The sequence below is a fragment of the Xyrauchen texanus genome, chromosome 18 (assembly GCF_025860055.1).
Source record: "Xyrauchen texanus isolate HMW12.3.18 chromosome 18, RBS_HiC_50CHRs, whole genome shotgun sequence".
Lineage (NCBI taxonomy): Eukaryota > Metazoa > Chordata > Actinopteri > Cypriniformes > Catostomidae > Xyrauchen > Xyrauchen texanus.
The window spans coordinates 26,257,199-26,277,233 of NC_068293.1; the positions used below are offsets into that span (position 1 = coordinate 26,257,199).

General features: G+C 38.1%; 2 protein-coding genes across 3 annotated transcripts; one reads left to right on the forward strand and one right to left on the reverse strand.

Annotated features, from left to right (window-relative positions):
- Window positions 1-1,383: 1,383 nt before the first annotated feature.
- On the forward strand, window positions 1,384-5,810 carry LOC127658889 (frizzled-5-like). 2 transcript variants are annotated; one of them, XM_052148433.1, is made up of 3 exons: window positions 1,384-1,547; window positions 1,687-1,903; window positions 2,019-5,810. In XM_052148433.1, exon 3 carries the CDS (start codon window positions 2,267-2,269, stop codon window positions 4,043-4,045), a length of 1,779 nt encoding a protein of 592 aa, XP_052004393.1. In that variant the 5' UTR covers window positions 1,384-1,547; window positions 1,687-1,903; window positions 2,019-2,266; the 3' UTR covers window positions 4,046-5,810. The 2 variants fall into 2 exon arrangements, with proteins under 2 accessions (XP_052004393.1, XP_052004392.1); XM_052148432.1 differs by having other exon boundaries at window positions 1,384-1,903.
- Window positions 5,811-6,013: 203 nt separating this feature from the next.
- On the reverse strand, window positions 6,014-19,800 carry ccnyl1 (cyclin Y-like 1). Its single transcript, XM_052148435.1, has 10 exons — window positions 18,799-19,800; window positions 14,174-14,248; window positions 13,793-13,827; window positions 13,613-13,713; window positions 13,333-13,368; window positions 13,143-13,194; window positions 12,657-12,776; window positions 8,466-8,632; window positions 6,610-6,772; window positions 6,014-6,430 (listed from the first exon to the last, which is right to left on the reverse strand). The coding sequence occupies exons 1-10, from the start codon at window positions 18,950-18,952 to the stop codon at window positions 6,314-6,316; spliced, it is 1,020 nt and encodes a 339-aa protein (XP_052004395.1). The 5' UTR covers window positions 18,953-19,800; the 3' UTR covers window positions 6,014-6,313.
- Window positions 19,801-20,035: the final 235 nt, after the last annotated feature.

Here is a 20,035-nt window from a genome sequence, read left to right on the forward strand (position 1 = left end):
CCACAAAAGAATTTGGGCACTTGAATATCTTTGAATGCGATCACAAAATATCACACCAAGTGCCATATGTAAACAAATGATGCTAGAGCTGTTCTAATTACTAACTACATTTTCTGAGCTATTTTTGCGATGACTTCTAACTGGTCCCACATGGTCATTTTTGGAGGATGTATGAGATAATTTACCCTGAAGTTCACACAGGTGTCCTAGCAGAGTAATCACTCATCACATTAACTATAGATATGGATAATTAATGTTTGATAACTGAAAGTGTCCAAATATTTCTTGTCTTCAGCATATCTATTTTTTTATCATTTAAATCTAAACAGAGAGAGAGAGAGAGAGAGAATTACAATTAACTAAATACTGTATACTTTTGTATATACATTAAGCTATTCAATTTCAGCAGTGCCATCCACAGCACCATGTGTGATTCCAAACCTGCAATCAAAAAGCTTTACAATAGTTGTAGGCTCATGCTTACACAAATCGAACTAACAAAAATATGCGAACGACCTCTGAAATCTGAACTAGAGTGAGCATCATAGGACTACATATGAACAGAGTAACAGTGTGGCAAGGACCTCTGGGTGTCTTTGTCTAATGGAGGCATGAGTGATTAAGCTTGCGTTAGGAGTCATTATCTGAGTGTTTGCACAGCTCCGTCTATCATGAATGGGACCTGAGGGTAAACACAATAGTATAGGATATACTTGCTCAAGTTAAAAGACTCTGTCAAAATGTATTTTCCTAGTGTCACACACACACACACACACGCAAAGAGCCATTCACTTCCAACAAATCTCAAATGACTAATTTAAACATCCTCTGTACAGTTCCTAGGACTGTACAAAGAGTAACATGTGGCATCTCACCAGTGCGCTTTAACTACAGTTTTGTGTGTGGTGATCTGTTAAGCCATTAATTCTAAATTGCATGTAACAATCAACTTTATAAACTAATTTTAGGGGTTGATTGCATCAGATATTGTAACTTTTAAACCATGTCCTCGTTCAAGACTAAGAGTGGTAAAAATATAAATTTCACACAAGGAAATAACACCTGTTACACAGAATTGCATTCATAGACAGACAGACAAGCAGATAGATAGATAGATAGATAGATAGATAGATAGATAGATAGACAGACATACAGACAGATGCAGACTATATACAATACATACAGCAGAGGTAAATACAGTATGATTCCAAGCACATACGTACATGAGGTAATGGATGAGGCAGTTTTTTTCCACAAAGATGATTGTCAGTGGCCCCTAGTGAAAAGGGGTTGGGCCTGAAAGTTGTGGGCGTGTCATCGCGGGTGGAGTATTTTCACTCCACTGAACCTCTACGGACTGAGTAATTACTGGCTCCACAACCCACAGTAAGGATCACATGCTCAGCAACTGCGGAAAAATTATTCATAAAAAAAAGGTAGAAAAGAGTGTCGTCTAGAATTGTGGAGTTCATACATTTCAAAGTGCGTAAAAGAACACATGGCAGGAAGCACCTGAAACCTGTTGCCCTAGGACACTAATGCGAGAGGTGATTTTACTTTATTTATTTATTTTATTTACTTTTACTTTAGACTATTTGATGATAGGCTACTCTTGAAGATTATTATTATTTTTTTTTTAGTTAATACTTTTTATTTTTCCTCTTTTCCATTCTCTTTTTCCCTTAGCCTTTGGCGTCATTTGTTTGTCAATCGTTCAACCTTCCGCCGGAACATTGGATTAATTCACCTGCCATGTGGAATTTAAAGCAGAGCAGAAAGGAAACCGACACTTAAAATGTTACTTTGTTACACATTTTCTGCGGGAAATGAACTTTCGCCCTTTACACGGTCTGTTTAGTGAATGATTCACTAATCAGTGCACGGATGCGCGTCCTTTACCACGGTAAGTTCAGACGTTAAATTCTACTTTTATGAATCAATTTATCTCTAAAATAAAGTGGAATGGTGTTTCACTGAACCGTTTAATTAAACAAACATTGTTTTACTCTTATTTTCAGCCCGCGTTTACAATGATGGCCTGTTTGAAATGCACGAGCACAGTTGGAATCAAGCGCGCGCATTTTCTGGACTGAAACTTCAGTGTGATTTATAACCTTGTGGACTGTGGACATGCTGCTGGAGCAATTAAGGTTTCCTTTGGGATTTCTTCTTTCCGAAAAGCAGCAATAAATTAAAATAAGAAGGGGAGGGAAAAACCTGAGCTGATAAAATACTAAAGAATTTATATAATTTAAAAAAATTCAGTATGGGGAAACCTGCAGATAAACATAATTTCACCATGGCGACCTCAGGGATGCACCTGGTTGGGTTTTGGCTATGTGTTCTGCTGCCGTCTCAACTGTCACAGCTCTGTGATGCTGCCTCTAAGGATATAGTGTGTGAGCCGATCACTGTACCAATGTGCAAAGGCATTGGATACAATCACACTTACATGCCCAACCAGTTCAATCATGACACCCAGGAGGAAGTTGGATTGGAGGTGCACCAGTTCTGGCCACTTGTCCGGATTCGTTGCTCCCCAGACTTGCTTTTCTTCCTCTGCAGTATGTACACTCCCATCTGTCTTCAAGACTACAAAAAGCCCTTGCCGCCATGCAGATCTGTGTGTGAGCGGGCTAAGAGGGGTTGCTCCCCTCTTATGATCCAGTATGGGTTCGAGTGGCCAGAGCGGATGAGTTGCGAGCAGCTGCCCATGCTGGGCGATACAGATCGGCTTTGTATGGACCGAAACAGCAGTGAGACCACAACTCTGTCTCCTCCTTTCCCCAAACCCACCCCCAAGGGAACACCACGGCATAGAGCCACAGCAAAATTTGCACTGCCACAGAAGTGTGATCATGAGTGCCGTTGCCGAGACCCCCTGGTGGCCATCAGAAAAGAAGCACACACTCTATATAACCGTGTACATACTGGCTCTTTGCCCAACTGTGCTTTGCCATGCCACCAACCCTACTTTTCCCAGGATGAGCGCACCTTCACGACTTTCTGGATTGGCCTTTGGTCGGTGCTGTGCTTTGTCTCCACGCTCACCACTGTGGCCACTTTTCTCATTGACATGGAGCGTTTCAAATATCCTGAGCGGCCCATAATCTTCTTGGCTGCTTGTTATTTGTTTGTATCGCTGGGTTACATTGTACGACTGCTTGCAGGCCATGAGCGGGTGGCTTGCGAGGGCTCTGGAGATCAACAGCACATCCTCTATGACACCACGGGTCCAGCCCTTTGTACATTGGTCTTCCTGCTCATATACTTCTTTGGAATGGCCAGCTCCATTTGGTGGGTGGTGCTCTCCTTCACCTGGTTCCTGGCTGCTGGGATGAAATGGGGAAATGAGGCCATTGCAGGCTACTCCCAGTATTTCCACCTTGCTGCCTGGCTAGTGCCTAGCGTCAAGTCCATTGCTGTGCTGGCTTTAAGCTCGGTGGATGGCGACCCTGTGGCTGGCATCTGTTATATTGGCAACCAGAGCCTAGAGAGCCTACGTGGCTTTGTGTTGGCCCCACTGGTTGTTTACCTCTTCACCGGGACCCTCTTCCTGCTCGCTGGCTTCGTTTCACTCTTCCGAATCCGTAGTGTCATTAAGCAGGGAGGAACTAAGACTGACAAACTGGAAAAGCTAATGATCCGGATTGGACTTTTTACCGTCCTTTACACAGTACCCGCAACTATTGTGGTGGCATGCCTGGTGTATGAGCAACATTATAGACCAGGATGGGAGAGGGCACTGGCCTGTTCTTGCCTGTCCGAGCGCCAGCAACTGGGCATGGGCCCGGACTATGCTGTCTTTATGTTAAAATATTTCATGTGTCTGGTTGTAGGCATAACATCAGGTGTATGGATTTGGTCAGGGAAGACTCTAGAATCATGGAGGCGCTTTGTGGCACGTTTTGTCCCCTGTAGAACCCGAAAGCCACCCGTATCGGGCTCGTCCTTGTACAGTGAGGCCAGTACTGCTTTAACAGCCCAAGCTGGAACAGCACCCACTGGGACCTACCACAAAACAGCACCCTCATCACATGTCTAAACATTGGCTAGATAGCCCAATATTTTATAAACCCTGCAACCTTCAAGCGAGTGACGCATGTAGTTTGCAGGTCGTGACTCTGAGTGAGCAGGTGTCTATTCAGCCTTCTACCAACAGTTCTACATGTTCCACATTAAGTGATAATGGAAGGCACAGTTGTACTATGAAGGGTTTTTACAGATTCTTGTTTATTTCATTAGTCATTCATGGATATAATTTGTAAAACAATGAAAATGTTGATACTTTGTGTAAACAAAGTGCATGTGAGGTTAAAGATGATTAATGTACCTATTACAATTGTCACAAGCATCTTAAATGTTGTTATCTGTGGCTTTTATTTCATGAATGGCGTATAAATGGCTTGGTATGGACCACAACATTTCTCAGATGAAATGATACACTTTTCTATTCAGGACGTTGTGGAGATATTTAATTTATTTGTGTATTCTTGTAAATGTGCTTTTCGAGGATATTGTGATATTGCAGGTAACAGTCACTCTGTTGTGTTTGTGACTTAAGCATATTTACAGGATGTGGGTAGGATGTTGTTTTGTAGCATTTTAACACCAATCCTAGTCATCTAATTTTACAAATGTATTTTTAAGGTAAACGTGGAGAGATGCGTGCATGTGTTTTTTATCAGTAAGAATAACCGTTTTTATAAAAAATTTTGCACAAGTGAGTACAATTTGTAAAAAAAAGAGAGGAAGATGCTTATTTTAATTTAGTGTTCATGCAACTGTCTAACAGGTATGAAAGTTCAAATTCATGACTTTAATCATTGTTGCAAGCAGTTCTTAACAGGATCACACTGACTGTTCTGTCTCTTAGAAGATCTTACTTAAAAAGATTATCAGAGCTATTTTTCCACTGATAATATTGTTGGGTAGCATCTATTAGGCAGTGTTAAATTGTAGAATGTAAATGTAAGATCAGTAGGGCAGTTAGGTGAGCATTTATTTCTTTAATCGGAGCCTGACTTCTCTTGTGCTCAGTGGTTCAATTGTCTAATTAAGTTTAATTGTTATCCCAGCAGCCATCCTAAATTTACCTAACAGCACTCTCAACCAAATATGACATTTTAAAACATTTAAGAGCGTGTCTCTCTAAATATTTTTTTTTATGTAATTTCTTTATTAATTTTGAATCCTTGGTGTTGGATATGTATATTTAGCTGACAGAATCTGTAAAGCAGTGTTGGTTTTGTAGCTCTCTGTAAATGCCTTTTTTTTTATTATTTCTTTTTCTCCCCCAAGAGTTTCAACTGAGCATTAAGATACAAATAAGTATTTTTGCCTCTTTTTACTTTACAAACTGGTGTAGAAATAACTTGACCTCTTTTTAATTATGCTTTTCAAAAAAGTGAATTTTAAGCTGAACAATTATCCTGACTACTCTGCATTACTTACAATTTTGTTGCGAGTCTGGGTGTGTACATAGTCATTTGTAAATCTTGTAAAAGATGCATCCTTTTTTTTTTTTTTTTTTAATAGTCCAGACTGCAACTTTGTACATATTTTGTTTAGTAAAAAATATCATCTTCAGTGCTACAATTTCAAAGAGATTCTTAGATATTTATGAAAAGTGTCTTTAACCTGTTTTTGTTTCTCTTACTGGTAGAGAATAAAAGTGAGAAACAATCTGTGAACCTGCAAATAAAATGTTTGTTCAATCATTTATTGTGCTTCCCTTTATTTTGAAATGCAAATTTGGGTTAATGTTTCTAAAACAAATCCTAACGATACAGCATTTGTGTACTTTTGGTGCTTGGTTTAGCACTTAACTATTTCAGCCTATTTCACTTCTTGTATTTATTTATTTTTCTACTGTCACAAATACATACTTTACTCACAGTTTATCATTTACTTTGTTTAAAACAGATCTGGTCCAAAACAATTCGAAAGCTTTAGATATTGAAATCCCAGTGTTTTTTTTTTTTTATTTTTTTTTTAAAGTAACTGCTGGTTCAAGTGACCTTTAAAACACATTCTTCAAAGACCTGTTACATGATTAGTGTTTATTTAAAATACTCCTGCAAATGATTTCAATTAAAAACTGACAAAGTTCACAGCTAGCAGCCTACATAGTAAGCAAAAAAAAAATAGTTCAGTCTGTTTTTGTCTCCATGTTGTTCTGCATTGGTTGGGTAAAGTGTATGTAGGGTCTGTTGGCTGGTGTAACATTGCAACCAAAGGTGGTGAGATACTGCAGAACAAGTTTTGTCCATTGAGCTCTGGATTGGAACGGTGATGTTTCTGAGGAAAAGCTCTAAGAGAGAATGGCATTGGATCTGCGAATGCCAATTAGGTTGTCTGCGCTGAATGATCTCCTCATGGAAGCCCTGCTCAAATCCTTGTACTTATCCTCACATAGTCTTGAGATTGCCTATGGAGTAAAGAATACATTTACACAAGTTAATGTGCAGAACCTTCCTCTCTTTTTAGAACAACTGAACTTTTTTTTTTTTTTTCATCTTCCACATAAATAGACCAATTAACAGAGGATGTATATGACCTTACGTCCAGCAAGTTTTCAACCAACTGTTTAGAAGATCTGCTGCCCACCTCTAATTTCTGTGCTCGTTCATTGCTCAGAGACTCCAAGGGGAAGCTCAAATTGTTGTCATCTGCCAAAGAGCGCAAGTCAAAGTAATACTTGGCATAGACGCTGGCTGGGACATTAATGTTAAACTGCAGCAGCTCCAGAAAATGTCGCTCCATTTCGTTCCTGATATACGGATCAAAGAGATTAGATTAATCATAAATGTATCTTTTATGACCTTCCTTATAAAGTTCAAATACAACAGAAGCTGAACCAAGACTAAATCATCTCTGTTCAAATCAAATAGGTAAGTGTTACTTTTACAAAAAAGTGCCATGTTACCATAAAAACACCATGGAGAAGTTATTGGAAAACGAAGTATAGTGATATCATTATGTTTGGACACTACAATAATGGTATTCCTTGAAGTACCTTACAGTAATATTTAAGTACCATGGTACATGGATATGATCACCAAACAGTACCATGGTATATATCAAATTACCATAGTAGTATTACCCTATTATGCTGCCATAATACAAAGTATTTTTTTGAATGGATTTGAACACAATCCCAATTATTGGGTAGTTGACATGACAAGTCAAGCAATAACAGCAATGTGACTTTCTAAACTTCATCTAAAACAAATTTATAGAGAATGTTTTCATTCTTGTCTAATCACACACAAAAATTATGATATTTTGAGAAACTACATGGAATACTTTTACTTTTTAAAATTAATGTGTCATCCCCTAGACTATTTATTAATTGATTTATGGTGAAAAAATATGTAATGCTGACCAGTGAAACACCTAAAAACTTACACTTTCCCTTCACTTTAAATCATAGTTCATGTGCATGATCATTTTCAAATACCCTTTTATAATAGTAAAAGAAAGAAATCTTTATAAACAATAGACTTAAACAATAGACCCCAAAACTATCATAGAGATGCTCTGCTGCATCTGAAAGCAGATACAGAGACTGTCACTGTGCAGATAGCCACCCAAATGTTTTGGGAAGAGCAGACATAAGGTTAAGGTGGATATGGGTAGTGGTGGAGGTGATGTTTTGGTCGCTAGGGGCAACAAATGGAGTGGGCGAGAGCCTGGACCATTGTAGAGGAGCTCTGAGAGCACTTGAAGCCCGCCAGCCCAGAGGCTCACAAAGACGGCTTCAATGAAAGGGATGAAAATAGAGTGGAGGGGCAGAGAGGAAAGAAGAGGGCCATGGCCTTTAACATAAACAATCAGGTAGAACTCCACAAAAAACAGACACATACAAACAAATCCTGTCTGTGTCATTTATATGGATATTGAGACTAGAGAACAAACAAACAAAATAAAAACAAGGTATTGAAGTGAAGTGTCGCTACACTTTTTTGAAAATATTCCATGATTGTTCCAAGATATATTGGATGTTGTAGAGTATGTAGTAGTTTTAGATGGGAATGACTTGGCAGAGGAGTGAATTGAGACACAGTACGTCTCAGTTTGGCACATTTTGCATGGTACTTTCCTGTATATAAAGGCCTTGTGATTAACAAGGTTTCCACCATACAAATGAGTTATAATATTTTAACATAACTAAAAGCAGGGTTCTTACATCTGACCAATGAATGTTAATGACTTTACCAGTCATTCTGGATTATTGGATAATGATTTAAAAACTTAAAAAAATATTAAGATTGCATAACTTTAAACTAGAAATAAATAAATAAATAAATAAATACTCACTGTTCACATTTTTTTTTTAGATATAATGTATTTCCATTTCCATGAAAATCAGTTTTAAAATTCCCTAATATTTCCAGGTTTTCCATTAATGTGGGAACCCTGAGGAAGTGATCATATTATCTTATGCCCTCTTTTTCACTCACATGTCCTCAACTGTGATGTCTTTGAGAATCTGACAGTAGTCTACGTTCCACACAGCCTGATCGTCCCAGACTTTCGAGGCCAACAGGATTGCTCCCAACACAACCCTCTTCCAGTTAGACGGGCAAATGTCCAGCTCGGCATACGTCAACAGCCTCTCCAAATATACCTGTAGCAAAGACAGTGTGTACATTTACATGTATGCTCTCTTCAAACACTTCTTACCAAAGCAACTTTCGATAAAGTATGCGCCTTTGTGCGAGTTCGCAAATCACTATTAAAATCTTAGATTATACTTATTTACTATCAAATGGAGTGACTGAATGTAAATTAGTTTAGACGTGTTTTACATGCTTTAATTTTAGGTTATAGATGAGGTAGGAATTGATTTGGGTCCAAAACAGGTTGAACAGAAAAAAGATGATTAATTCCCTGAAGTTATACTGCCCTCTAGCGGACATCAGGAAAATTATCCAAGGCACCTCAATCACAAATCAAAAGCCAAAGTTGCCTGCTTTCTGTAAAACACTATATAATCTCATTCACACTAAGCTCTGATCCCAGGATATGCCAGAGAGCCTTCTGTGTGAATGCAAGCCGGAGCCACCTAGAACATTGCCGGGATCAATCCCAGAACGTGCCTGTGTGAACAAAAGGCAGAGCCAATGCCTGGATGCATGTCATAGTGATAACGTATCTATTATGAGAAGGAGAAAGTATGTATGCAGAATAGAGATTTAATGGTTTACGGTGCACAGGGGTTAAAAAAAACAAAAACATTTGCGCCATTGTGTGAACATTAAGTCAGTTTTCCAAGTATATGTTGTTTTTAGGAATGCTGCACAGTTAAGAATTTAATCTAGATTACAAAAGCAATTACTGAATCAAATACACATCTTAACTGTTGCAAGACAGTATGAAAATCTTTAGTTTTTTTATGTCATTTTTTTCTATCATTTAATATTAATAATATGCACCGTGACAAGTTAATATAATATGCTATATATGTATATATTTGTGTATATATATATATATATATATATATATATATATATATATATATATATATATATATAAATAAATATAGGCAGGTGGTTTTAATGTTGTGGAGTCGGGGAGTAACGGAATACATTTTACGGGATTACGTATTTAAAATACAAAACATTAGTAACTGTATTCCACTATAGTTACAATTTAAATAATTGATAATTAGAATTCAGTTACATTCCAAAGTATTTTTATCACTGAGAAGATTCCTTTGCATTTTATTGTCATTTGTTTAATTTAATATTTAGTCCTTTCAGATGGAAAACATTTATACATATAAATAATGAGATCCAAAGTGCATTTGAACAGCAGTGAAACACTTTCTTATGATGTGTTACATTCATACGAGCAGACAGAGAAGTGAGTTTGAAGTAAGTTTGGAGTATAGGAAATAGACATAAATCTTGTGTAAACTGTCAGCATTATGCTAAGTTACAATGCTATTTCTAGCCATTTTACATGCACAAGTTACCAGACACGATCATATTTTTTTATCAAGAAAATTCACGTTGGATCATAATTTATTTTTTCTAGTAAAACCTTTGATATCAGGGCAACAATCATATTCTTGATAATCATTTTTGTATTTTTTTTCCTGTAAAAATATCTAAAGATCCTTAAAACAAGATCAGTTAGATAAATCTTGTTTTAGAAACAACACTGCAGAAGATATTTAGGTTTTTCAGAGAATATAATTTTAACATGTGTATTTTGTCTTACTGTACTTGCAGTTTTTATAGTCAAAACAAGTGAAAAAATCTACCAGTGCTGAAGCAAACCAAAGTATTTAGAATACATTACTGACCTTGAGCAATCTAATGGAATACGTTACAAATTACAGCATGTATTCTGAAGTAGATTACATTTTAAAAGTAACCCTCCCAACCCTATATATATATATATATATATACACACTCACCTAAAGGATTATTAAGAACACCATACTAATACTGTGTTTGACCCCCTTTCGCCTTCAGAACTGCCTTAATTCTAAGTGGCATTGATTCAACAAGGTGCTGAAAGCATTCTTTAGAAATGTTGGCCCATATTGATAGGATAGCATCTTGCAGTTGATGGAGATTTGTGGGATGCACATCCAGGGCACGAAGCTCCCGTTCCACCACATCCCATAGATGCTCTATTGGGTTGAGATCTGGTGACTGTGGGGGCCATTTTAGTACAGTGAACTCAATTTGAAATGATTCGAGCTTTGTGACATGGTGCATTATCCTGCAGGAAGTAGCCATCAGAGGATGGGTACATGGTGGCCATAAAGGGATGGACATGGTCAGAAACAATGCTCAGGTAGGCCGTGGCATTTAAACGATGCCCAATTGGCACTAAGGGGCCTAAAGTGTGCCAAGAAAACATCCCCCACACCATTACACCACCACCACCAGCCTGCACAGTGGTAACAAGGCATGATGGATCCATGTTCTCATTCTGTTTACACCAAATTCTGACTCTACCATCTGAATGTCTCAACAGAAATCAAGACTCATCAGACCAGGCAACATTTTTCAGTCTTCAACTGTCCAATTTTGGTGAGCTCTTGCAAATTGTAGCCTCTTTTTCCTATTTGTAGTGGAGATGAGTGGTACCGGTGGGGTCTTCTGCTGTTGTAGCCCATCCGCCTCAAGGTTGTGCGTGTTGTGGCTTCACAAATGCTTTGCTGCATACCTCGGTTGTAACGAGTGGTTATTTCAGGCAAAGTTGCTCTTCTATCAGCTTGAATCAGTTGGCCCATTCTCCTCTGACCTCTAGCATCAACAAGGCATTTTCAGCCCACAGGACTGCCGCATACTGGATGTTTTTCCTTTTCACACCATTCTTTGTAAACCCTAGAAATGGTTGTGCGTGAAAATCCCAGTAACTGAGCAGATTGTGAAATACTCAGACCGGCCCGTCTGGCACCAACAACCATGCCACACTCAAAATTGCTTAAATCACCTTTCTTTCCCATTCTGACATTCAGTTTGGAGTTCAGGAGATTGTCTTGACCAGGACCACACCCCTAAATGCATTGAAGCCATGCCATGTGATTGGTTGATTAGATAATTGCATTAATGAGAAATTGAACAGGTGTTCCTAATAATCCTTTAGGTGAGTGTATATATATATATATATATATATATATATATATATATATATATACACACACACACACACACACACACACACACACATACTTACGGGTTTCACTTTCACTTTCAATCTTTATTGTTCTTTATTGGCCGAAAACAATTAAAATCTAACAATATAAAAATGATCTCATTAGCTATTTATAAAAGTAGGCAAAACTTAACTGAATAAAATCTATCAAATTGGCTATCATGCAAATCTCACACTGGGACAATCAGTGCAGATGATTAAATTAACTGTTAGTTTTTTTGTGGTAATGTATGAAAAAATATGGATTATCAGTATACTTAAGACACTGTACATAGACATCACATCGTGATGTCACTTTTGTCTTGGGATTTTTTATGGGATGAGTGTGAATGCACGCACAGTTTCCGGGAAAGCTGGGCAGTGTGAATTATCAAAATTTAGCAGACCCAGAACAGATCCAGTGATGACTTTTCCGGGATTCATCCCAGGATCTCTACGTGAAAGGTGCTTATGGTTTCCTCATGACACAAAGTAGAATAAGGCCTGTCACAGTCTATGTGTTTACTGATCATCTGATACATGTTGCAAACAAAAAAGTAAGCTCAAAATCAGCAGCTCCAATCTGATTTGCAGGCTTAATGCCAAGTGCAGTCTGTATGAGTTTTACAGTCCTTTACGATTGTTGTCAGACTGTACAATATGAACACATTAAGATATTGGGTAAAAGTCTTTGCACACTACATGGGGTGTGGTGGGGCTAGAGGCAGACCATTGTTACTCTTATGACCATGTGCTACATGGACCGTTTTCACTGTTGCACACCGCCTCCATATTAATATCAGTGTCTCCCGCTGAACATGTTTATATACACGTCCTCCAACAGGGTAGACTAGGGTGGCAGATGCCATGACTGCAGCCAGCCAGGGGCCCTGGGGCTTAAGCATAGGTAAGCCCATGCATTAATGTGGCTATGCAACATGACTTGAATACCCCTTAATACGGAATCAAAGTCGGGCAGGATAATATTCTCTTACCAGAGTGACGATTGCACACTCAGCCGTAAGCTGTGCTGCGCTGAACAGTGTCCGGACAAATCGATAAATGAGTTTGTGTTCGGGGTCTGTGCGGGAGTAATCATCAGGAACCTGTTCCCTCTGCCAAAGGTAGAATATTTACACATCATATACCAATATTTACACAAAATCCATAAAAAATTTATTTTACAGCTCCAGTCCACTTATCTGATTTGCACTATTTGCATTCCAAGTGAGCTGATTTTAGTATAACAGCACTAGGATGCTTCACTGGGACTATAATGTGTGAATTTCATCATCTGCTACAAGAGTGCCAGTAACTTGAGTAAAAAAACCTGAAACAAGATATACACCGATCAGCCACAACATTAAAACCACCTGCCTAATATTGTGTAGGTCCCACTCGTGCCGACAAAACAGCGCCAAGCCGCATCTCGTGGCGCGTGGTTTTAATGTTGTGGCTGATCTGTAAGTGGAGTTACTTACAGATAAGGGATGCATTTTTTCATCGAAGATTTCCAATGACCTATCAGAGTCCCTAAAATGGATTAATGAAATTGTTTAAAACCACTAAAATATTAACATTTTACATGCAAAATTTCATAAAATATTCAGGTAGGTCAAATTGTTTGCTAGATCAAGTAATGGGTTTGGGGGGGATGACAGTGAAACTTACCTGTTTTTAATGTGATAATATATTGCTAATGTAACACTGCAAACAGAAATCAGAAAGGTGGTCATCATGCAAATAAAGATAAGAAACACAACCAAAAGTACTCTACCTTATCATTTTGCTAATTATTATTTCATGCATAGAATGGTATATACAAATATTTAAGAAGCGATCACACAATGTTGGAACACTGCGATGTGTAGAATAGTGTGTCTAGCTATAAACAGTCTTTTACAAGTTTCCCCAAAGATTTTCAATTATAAAACAGTGGACTATTACTGACCATTTGATTGTGCTTTTAAGGTTTGGCTGACTAACTGTACTATCATCAATGAATATCGTTGAGCAGGAGCTGTACTTCTTTGAGAGCAGACCAGGGGAGACCTACAGAAAATACCAACATTTAATGCATTTGCAAAAAAACGTTCCAGCATACGACCAGTTTCAACCTGTAAATACTTACATGATTTATGTGATTGCTTTTCCTCCTATCCCGAACTGAAAAGAGAAAGGAAGAGGTTTTATATATATATATATATATATATATATATATATATATATATATATATATATATATATATATATATATATATATATATATATAATAAATAAAACTAAATAAAATATTGGCAAGCTGTGACAGTGTCCAGTTAACAAAGTGACCTGCCATCTATAACAGCATGGGTCAGGATAGTGGTTCTCAGATAACCACTTATAAGATCTCAAATTAAATGATTTACAATAACCAGACTATTACAGAACAGTAAAAGATTAAAAGATCATTCAAAACAATGGATACAAAGCAAGTTTAGGATTATGATGTTGTCAAGTTGGAAACACTCACCGTCTGTCTGTGACTTGCTAAGGAAAATCGTGCTGGCCCGGGCATGATCTGAGGGGTTGGAATCTAATGCCAAATCTAGAAGACAGAATTAAAATAGAATCAATCAATCTATCAATCAATCAATCAACAAGAGATGGGGACAATTACAAATATAAAAACACTGTAATAAAATGTGAAAAAGTTACTAATGAATGTCTTTATTCTGGTACTAAAAACGTTCAACTTTCAAACTTTATTCTCACTAGATTATCAATGACTTGGTGCAGTGGTCAGCACAAATACTGTAGACACGTGGTGCTCATGTGGTCAGCAAGTTTGAGTCCTGCCTGCAACTTATTCCGATCTCATTGCTCTTCTCTCTCTCTCACTCAAACATTTTACATACTCATAATATAAGTCAAAACTAAAACTAAAATGAAGAGGCACTAGAAGACTGTTCATTACCTTTTCAACAGACACACATTTATATATTTTCATTTTTTTTACGTAAACATAACTTCCTTTCACAATGTATTAAAACAACTCCCCAACACGGGGAATAAGTGGGTGTGTCGTCCTACTCAAAGCATGCAGACTGACTGGTAGTGGCATGCTGCAACCCTTCTGACCCTGGGGGCAGGCACAGCAGGCACAATACGCCCATTGTATGGGCAAAGCAAGAGAACACGGGACCTCACTCCCTGTGCTACGCCCAAACTGCCATGCAGCACAGGAACCGTGCCAATGCATCAGAAAGAACTTTACTACAGACAGACACTTTACAGGAGGAGCACACAAAAAGACCAATACCGTAATTGATCTCCCCAGGAGACACCACTCATTCTCGTTGTGTTGCTGTAGCTAAAAGATAGATTTGGTTGATTTGTTGTAGTAAATTGTGCAAACATCAAACATAGACACAAGATGTTCTACTAACTGTCTAAGTGATCTCACTAGGATTTAGGGTTATGCCCAGATCATGGCATGAATTAGCCAATGAAGAGGCATTTCCTTGGAATTCAGCAGAGACAGTGTCAAAGAATTTGAGCCTGTACTACTAAGTTGAATAGTAAACACAATCCAAGGAGATGTTTGGAAGTCCTAACAATGTCATGGGAGCTGCAAAACTGGCAAGCGGTGTAGCCCAGGTGCAAGGCAGAAGCTTAATGGAGTTCTGGGCAAACAGTTTTGGTTCACTTTACTCTTAAGTGTATGACCCGAAACATACTCTGTGCAAGTTCTAGGGTTCCCACGATCATAGAAAACCTGGAAATGTCAGGGAATTTTAAATGAGGGATTTCCAAGCATGGAAAAATCATGAAAATGATTTAAATCTTAAAATATTGAATTGCTCTTCGTGAGTATGATCTCTATAACATGATTTTTAAATATGTGTATCTAGCTATCTGAAGGATTGTGCAATTGTGTAAATGCTAGTTATTCAAGCTCAATTTTGTGCATTATTGAGTTCCAAATTTTGTCAAAGCAAAGCAGCAATCTAAACACATTAGACATTAGTAGGCATTGTCTTCTTCTCTTTGACGTCAACAATGGTTTGAAGAGGAAGTTAAACTATCGACGTGTTTATAGTTAGCAACTTGAAAACTTAGACATTTGGTTTAATGGCACAATGTTAGAAAATAACTCCATCATCCCTTTTAGTATGGTTTGTATGTTTCTTGTCTGAAGCATAATTTATTTTCACCGAAAGGCCACCCCAAAATCCTATACTAAACTATGATCACTGCTTAATGGAGATAATTTCTAAGGGCTAAATTCAGGTACATCCAAACAGATCTTCTAATAAATAAAAGCCTCCAAACGGCTTCAGGACCTCGCAGTTCCATTCTTGACATCTTTTTATAACACAGTCCAGCCATCTCCAACCAGAGAAAAACAATGGCATGGCCAATTGAAAGTGACAAGTCCATTTAGGTTAACCTAAAGACACATTTATTGACTGAACTCTTGTTGGAGCTGAGGCGTATACTCCTTCCCCAGAGTGATCAATGGGCAGGAGCGAGAGAGAATGCAGACTGACAGGGAGGTGCAGGAACACCATGTCACAAGGAAGTTTAGTCAACATCCAAGGTCAGAGCCAATCATTTTTTTGCTAGCTCAATGATAAAACTCAAAACTAGCACCATCTTGCAAACGTGGATGCGCACAAATACAGCGTAATTTCTTAGCGGTGCACACATTGGGCATGTATTATTCATGAAACACAAGCAGAATTAATTTCTGTGTAAATCATTTGTAAATTGTTGCATTCAATTCAACTGGACAGTTTACATACAAACGGTTTTACGTGATGTAAATCTGCTTATGTTTCATTTATAAGACAGATAACAACATGAACATTTTAATTAAAAATAAATATAAAATGGGAAGTTATGACACAAAATTGTATGTGCCATGTTTGAAGCCATTTTAAAATAGATAATTGGTTGAATTTTTATATTGAATTTAATGCAAGAAGTTGTGCTTGGCAACTATAAACAGCATACAGTTAGGCTAATTAACTATATTACTTTGTTATTGATATTACCTGATAATTAATATTATTAGGAAATGTATTAGAAGTGTATGTATTATGGTGTCTTTTATCACTGTTTAATTATAGCAATAAGCCACAAGAGGCTGTGATGCAGTGATTGTACCACATTTATATGAATGTTCCAGGTTTAGTACAGTACAAGTTAAATTCAATCGACAGCATTTGCAGCATATTTTTTACAGCAGAAAACAATTTCAACTAGTCCCTCAATTATTTAGAAAAATAAGTAAAAATTGTGTTTACTGTAAGGCACTAACAGTGAATGGGGCCAGTCCATCAATGCTTAATACACACATTATATGTGTTAACATGATTTGAGTGTGATAAAATTTAATACAGGGTTTACTGGCTTTAACTCGCCATGGCAAGAAAGTTGCAATATTTGATATAACTTTGCAAAGATAAGGTAAGTAAGCGATGTTATCACACTAAAATAATGTTAACGTGAATAACATTTAGGCTATGTCTTGTGGTTATACTTTTAAAACAGTGTGTATTTTAACATTTATGGACTAGCCCTATTCACTTGGACTACTGTAAGCACCTTACTGTAACCAAATTTCTTAAAAAAAAAAAATTATTTTAATAAAAGGGCGAGTTGAAATTATTTTTGTGGTCATCGACATCATGCCACAAATTATATCAGTTGAGTTTAACTTGTATTAAACCCAGAACATTCCATTAAGGGGGCTGTAGAACTTCACGCTTAAGAACACTCTTTAACAGTGGTAAAAATCACTGTAACACAAGCCTCTCATTCCTTATTGCTTTAATGTGCTGAACAACCGAGATTCATTCATTCTGCACCTACAGGTGCAATCTCTCCAGAGCTGGTGTACTCAGCTGCCACTCCCATTCACCCCTAGAGTTAAAAATAACCCCTGAGGGTGGGCCAGATGTCCTCACAGAGGGAAGGAACGAATTTCTAGTGCAGAATGGCACACCACAGAAAGGTAATTCTCTATATGAATATGGTGAAACAGTTAAATACAGGACAACTGAATTTATCCTAGAAATTTTAAAGTGACTTCAAACTTTAAGCTCATGAAAGAAATGTGCCACATGTGTACCTGCAAGAGTGAGAGAGGGATAAGGAGAGGGAACATATCTGTCCCAAAGATCTACATCACCGGGATGCCAGGAATGGCACACATTTAAGATCGTCTCTGCCAGTTAACCTTGGAATCTTATTTATACTCATGTCCGATAAAACTCCAAACAAAACATGACCGGAAATAATCCAATCATAAGGGATCAAAAGTGCTTTGAACCAGTGAAGACATGCTGCTCTAAACTGAGCAATGTACATCACACACAAGTTATTTCTGTGTGTGAGGGACTACATAGGTCTCCACTGAGTGTAAAATAGCACGGGCTATATAAACAGCAGGCAGACAATAAAAGGAGGCATCACATACACCATCCCAGAGTCTCTGTCTTGGTCTAGCATAACTGTTATTGTGACAAAAAATGCCATAGACTTTACTCTGCCCTGTTCAGAATAAACCAAGAGCACTAAATATGTTCAGCTCTTGAGAGAAACCTGATACGTGAGATGTAAAGGAATCGTGGAGGTAAAGGAACCAGATCACAGCCTCATAGTTGTTAAAGAAGCTGTGGCACACGAGATAAAAATAAGCATAGTATATTTATACAAAGTATAAAAATGAATATTTTACTGCCACCCTATCAAGGCAAATGAAAATTGTCAAGTGACTTACTGTAGTCACCCGAGAGTATCCTGAGGTTGTGTCTTGACCAGGGACACAATGATAATATTTAATAGTTCAAAGCTTTAAGGATTTTAATCTGCAACTTTTCAGTTGATCAGTCCAAAATTAGAGGTGTTCAATTTAGCTGGTGGAGATTCACCTTCTTGTAAATTTAACTCCAAACCTGTTCAATAATGTAAGTAAACCCAAAGACCATGATAAGCTGGTTCAGGGGTGTTTGATCAGGGCTGGACCTAAACTCGGCAGGATGCTATATCTTCAATCACAAGGATAAATTAGGCCTAAACCAAGACCCCTGACCTTAGAACTTTAACAAATAACTACTGTTCGAGACCTCACCACCCACCAGAACCTACCGTCGGGAACCTCTCGGTCACTGATATGCTGCAGATATGGACCGGTGTCATCACTCAGGTCTGTATTGATCTGATATTCCTCCAGACACTCCACATGTCGGGGCAGTTTTGGGCTTCCACTGGGGGACACGCAACAGGACACTGTATTCCCCATGATCACAGACTCACTCTACCTGCTCAGAAGTGTTCCTCTGTGACCCAGAGCTGTGAAACTCACAACTGGACTACTTCTGTCATCAGATGTGAATCAATGGATCCAATGAATGAACTCAACCTAAATGTAAGTCCATGAAGAGCTTAAATGGACACACAGAACAGAGTCAGCATTTGCTGCGTGTACTGTCTGATTGTTCGAGATGCTAGAGGCTCTACTGTGCCAGTTCATTAATTAGAACTGCATGAATTTAGAAACAGTGTTGCAGAAGATCTGTCTTTAGCACCTAAGTTATAAATACAACCGGATATAAAACACGGGACTGACAGCACTTCAATTTAAAATATCGATCCGAGATTATTGAATACGGATTTATTTCTTTAAATTAGCCGTGTATGCTAACTGCTAATATAGATTAATTGTGAATGAGCGAGTTTAGAACCGCAAAGCTAAGTGAGATAAACCTTCTTTTTAACAGTGGTTTAAATGTCCGAATCCGTCATAAATGAACCCGGTGTGACAGTTCAGATAGTCAACAGAAGAAACACCCCTTACAGCATAGTCTTCCGAGCATTTATCCGTCATTTAAAGGGCTTGTCTGTGTGTTGACTGAAACTCTATCCAATAATCACTCAAATCCTCAGGCCTTCGAGCCCGCAGAGCTAGAATATGAGCCTTTTAACGCAGCTGATTAATAAAGTTCTGTCCAGATTAAATCAAGCTCGGGTTTTGTTTGAAGTTATTAGCTTTCGTCCACCGCCCCTTTGGAGTGGAGAGTCCCCCGTTATCCCCTCCTCCCCGCCGGCCAGCGCAGCAGCAGCAGCAGCACCCGCTCCCCGCCACCTCCGCCATCTGCTCCGAGTGACGCTATTAAAGTTCCGACCCCTTTTGGCATTCCAACAATTGCAATTGGGTGAGCCATCCAAACAAAATAAACACTTGTTCAAGGATTGGTGAATAATCCTGTCACTTACACCGTCGGGCCAGACAGTTAAACCCCGCCCATTTACACTGAAATCGTAGTGTACTGCTCACTGCACTGTATGAAATAACTATTGCGTACAATTTAAAATTTCATCACCT

What these genes read in the sequence shown, in the direction of transcription:
- ccnyl1 (XM_052148435.1), bottom strand. Translation starts at nt 18,952, where the DNA reads ATGGGGAATACAGTGTCCTGTTGCGTGTCCCCCAGTGGAAGCCCAAAA. An exon ending in AAAGCAATCACATAAATCAT is followed by an intron (nt 13,714 to 13,792) that starts GTAAGTATTTAC and finishes TATTTTCTGTAG; the next exon opens with GTCTCCCCTGGTCTGCTCTC. An exon ending in CTTAAAAGCACAATCAAATG is followed by an intron (nt 13,369 to 13,612) that starts GTCAGTAATAGT and finishes TTCTGTTTGCAG; the next exon opens with TGTTACATTAGCAATATATT.
- LOC127658889 (XM_052148432.1), top strand. Translation starts at nt 2,267, where the DNA reads ATGGGGAAACCTGCAGATAAACATAATTTCACCATGGCGACCTCAGGG.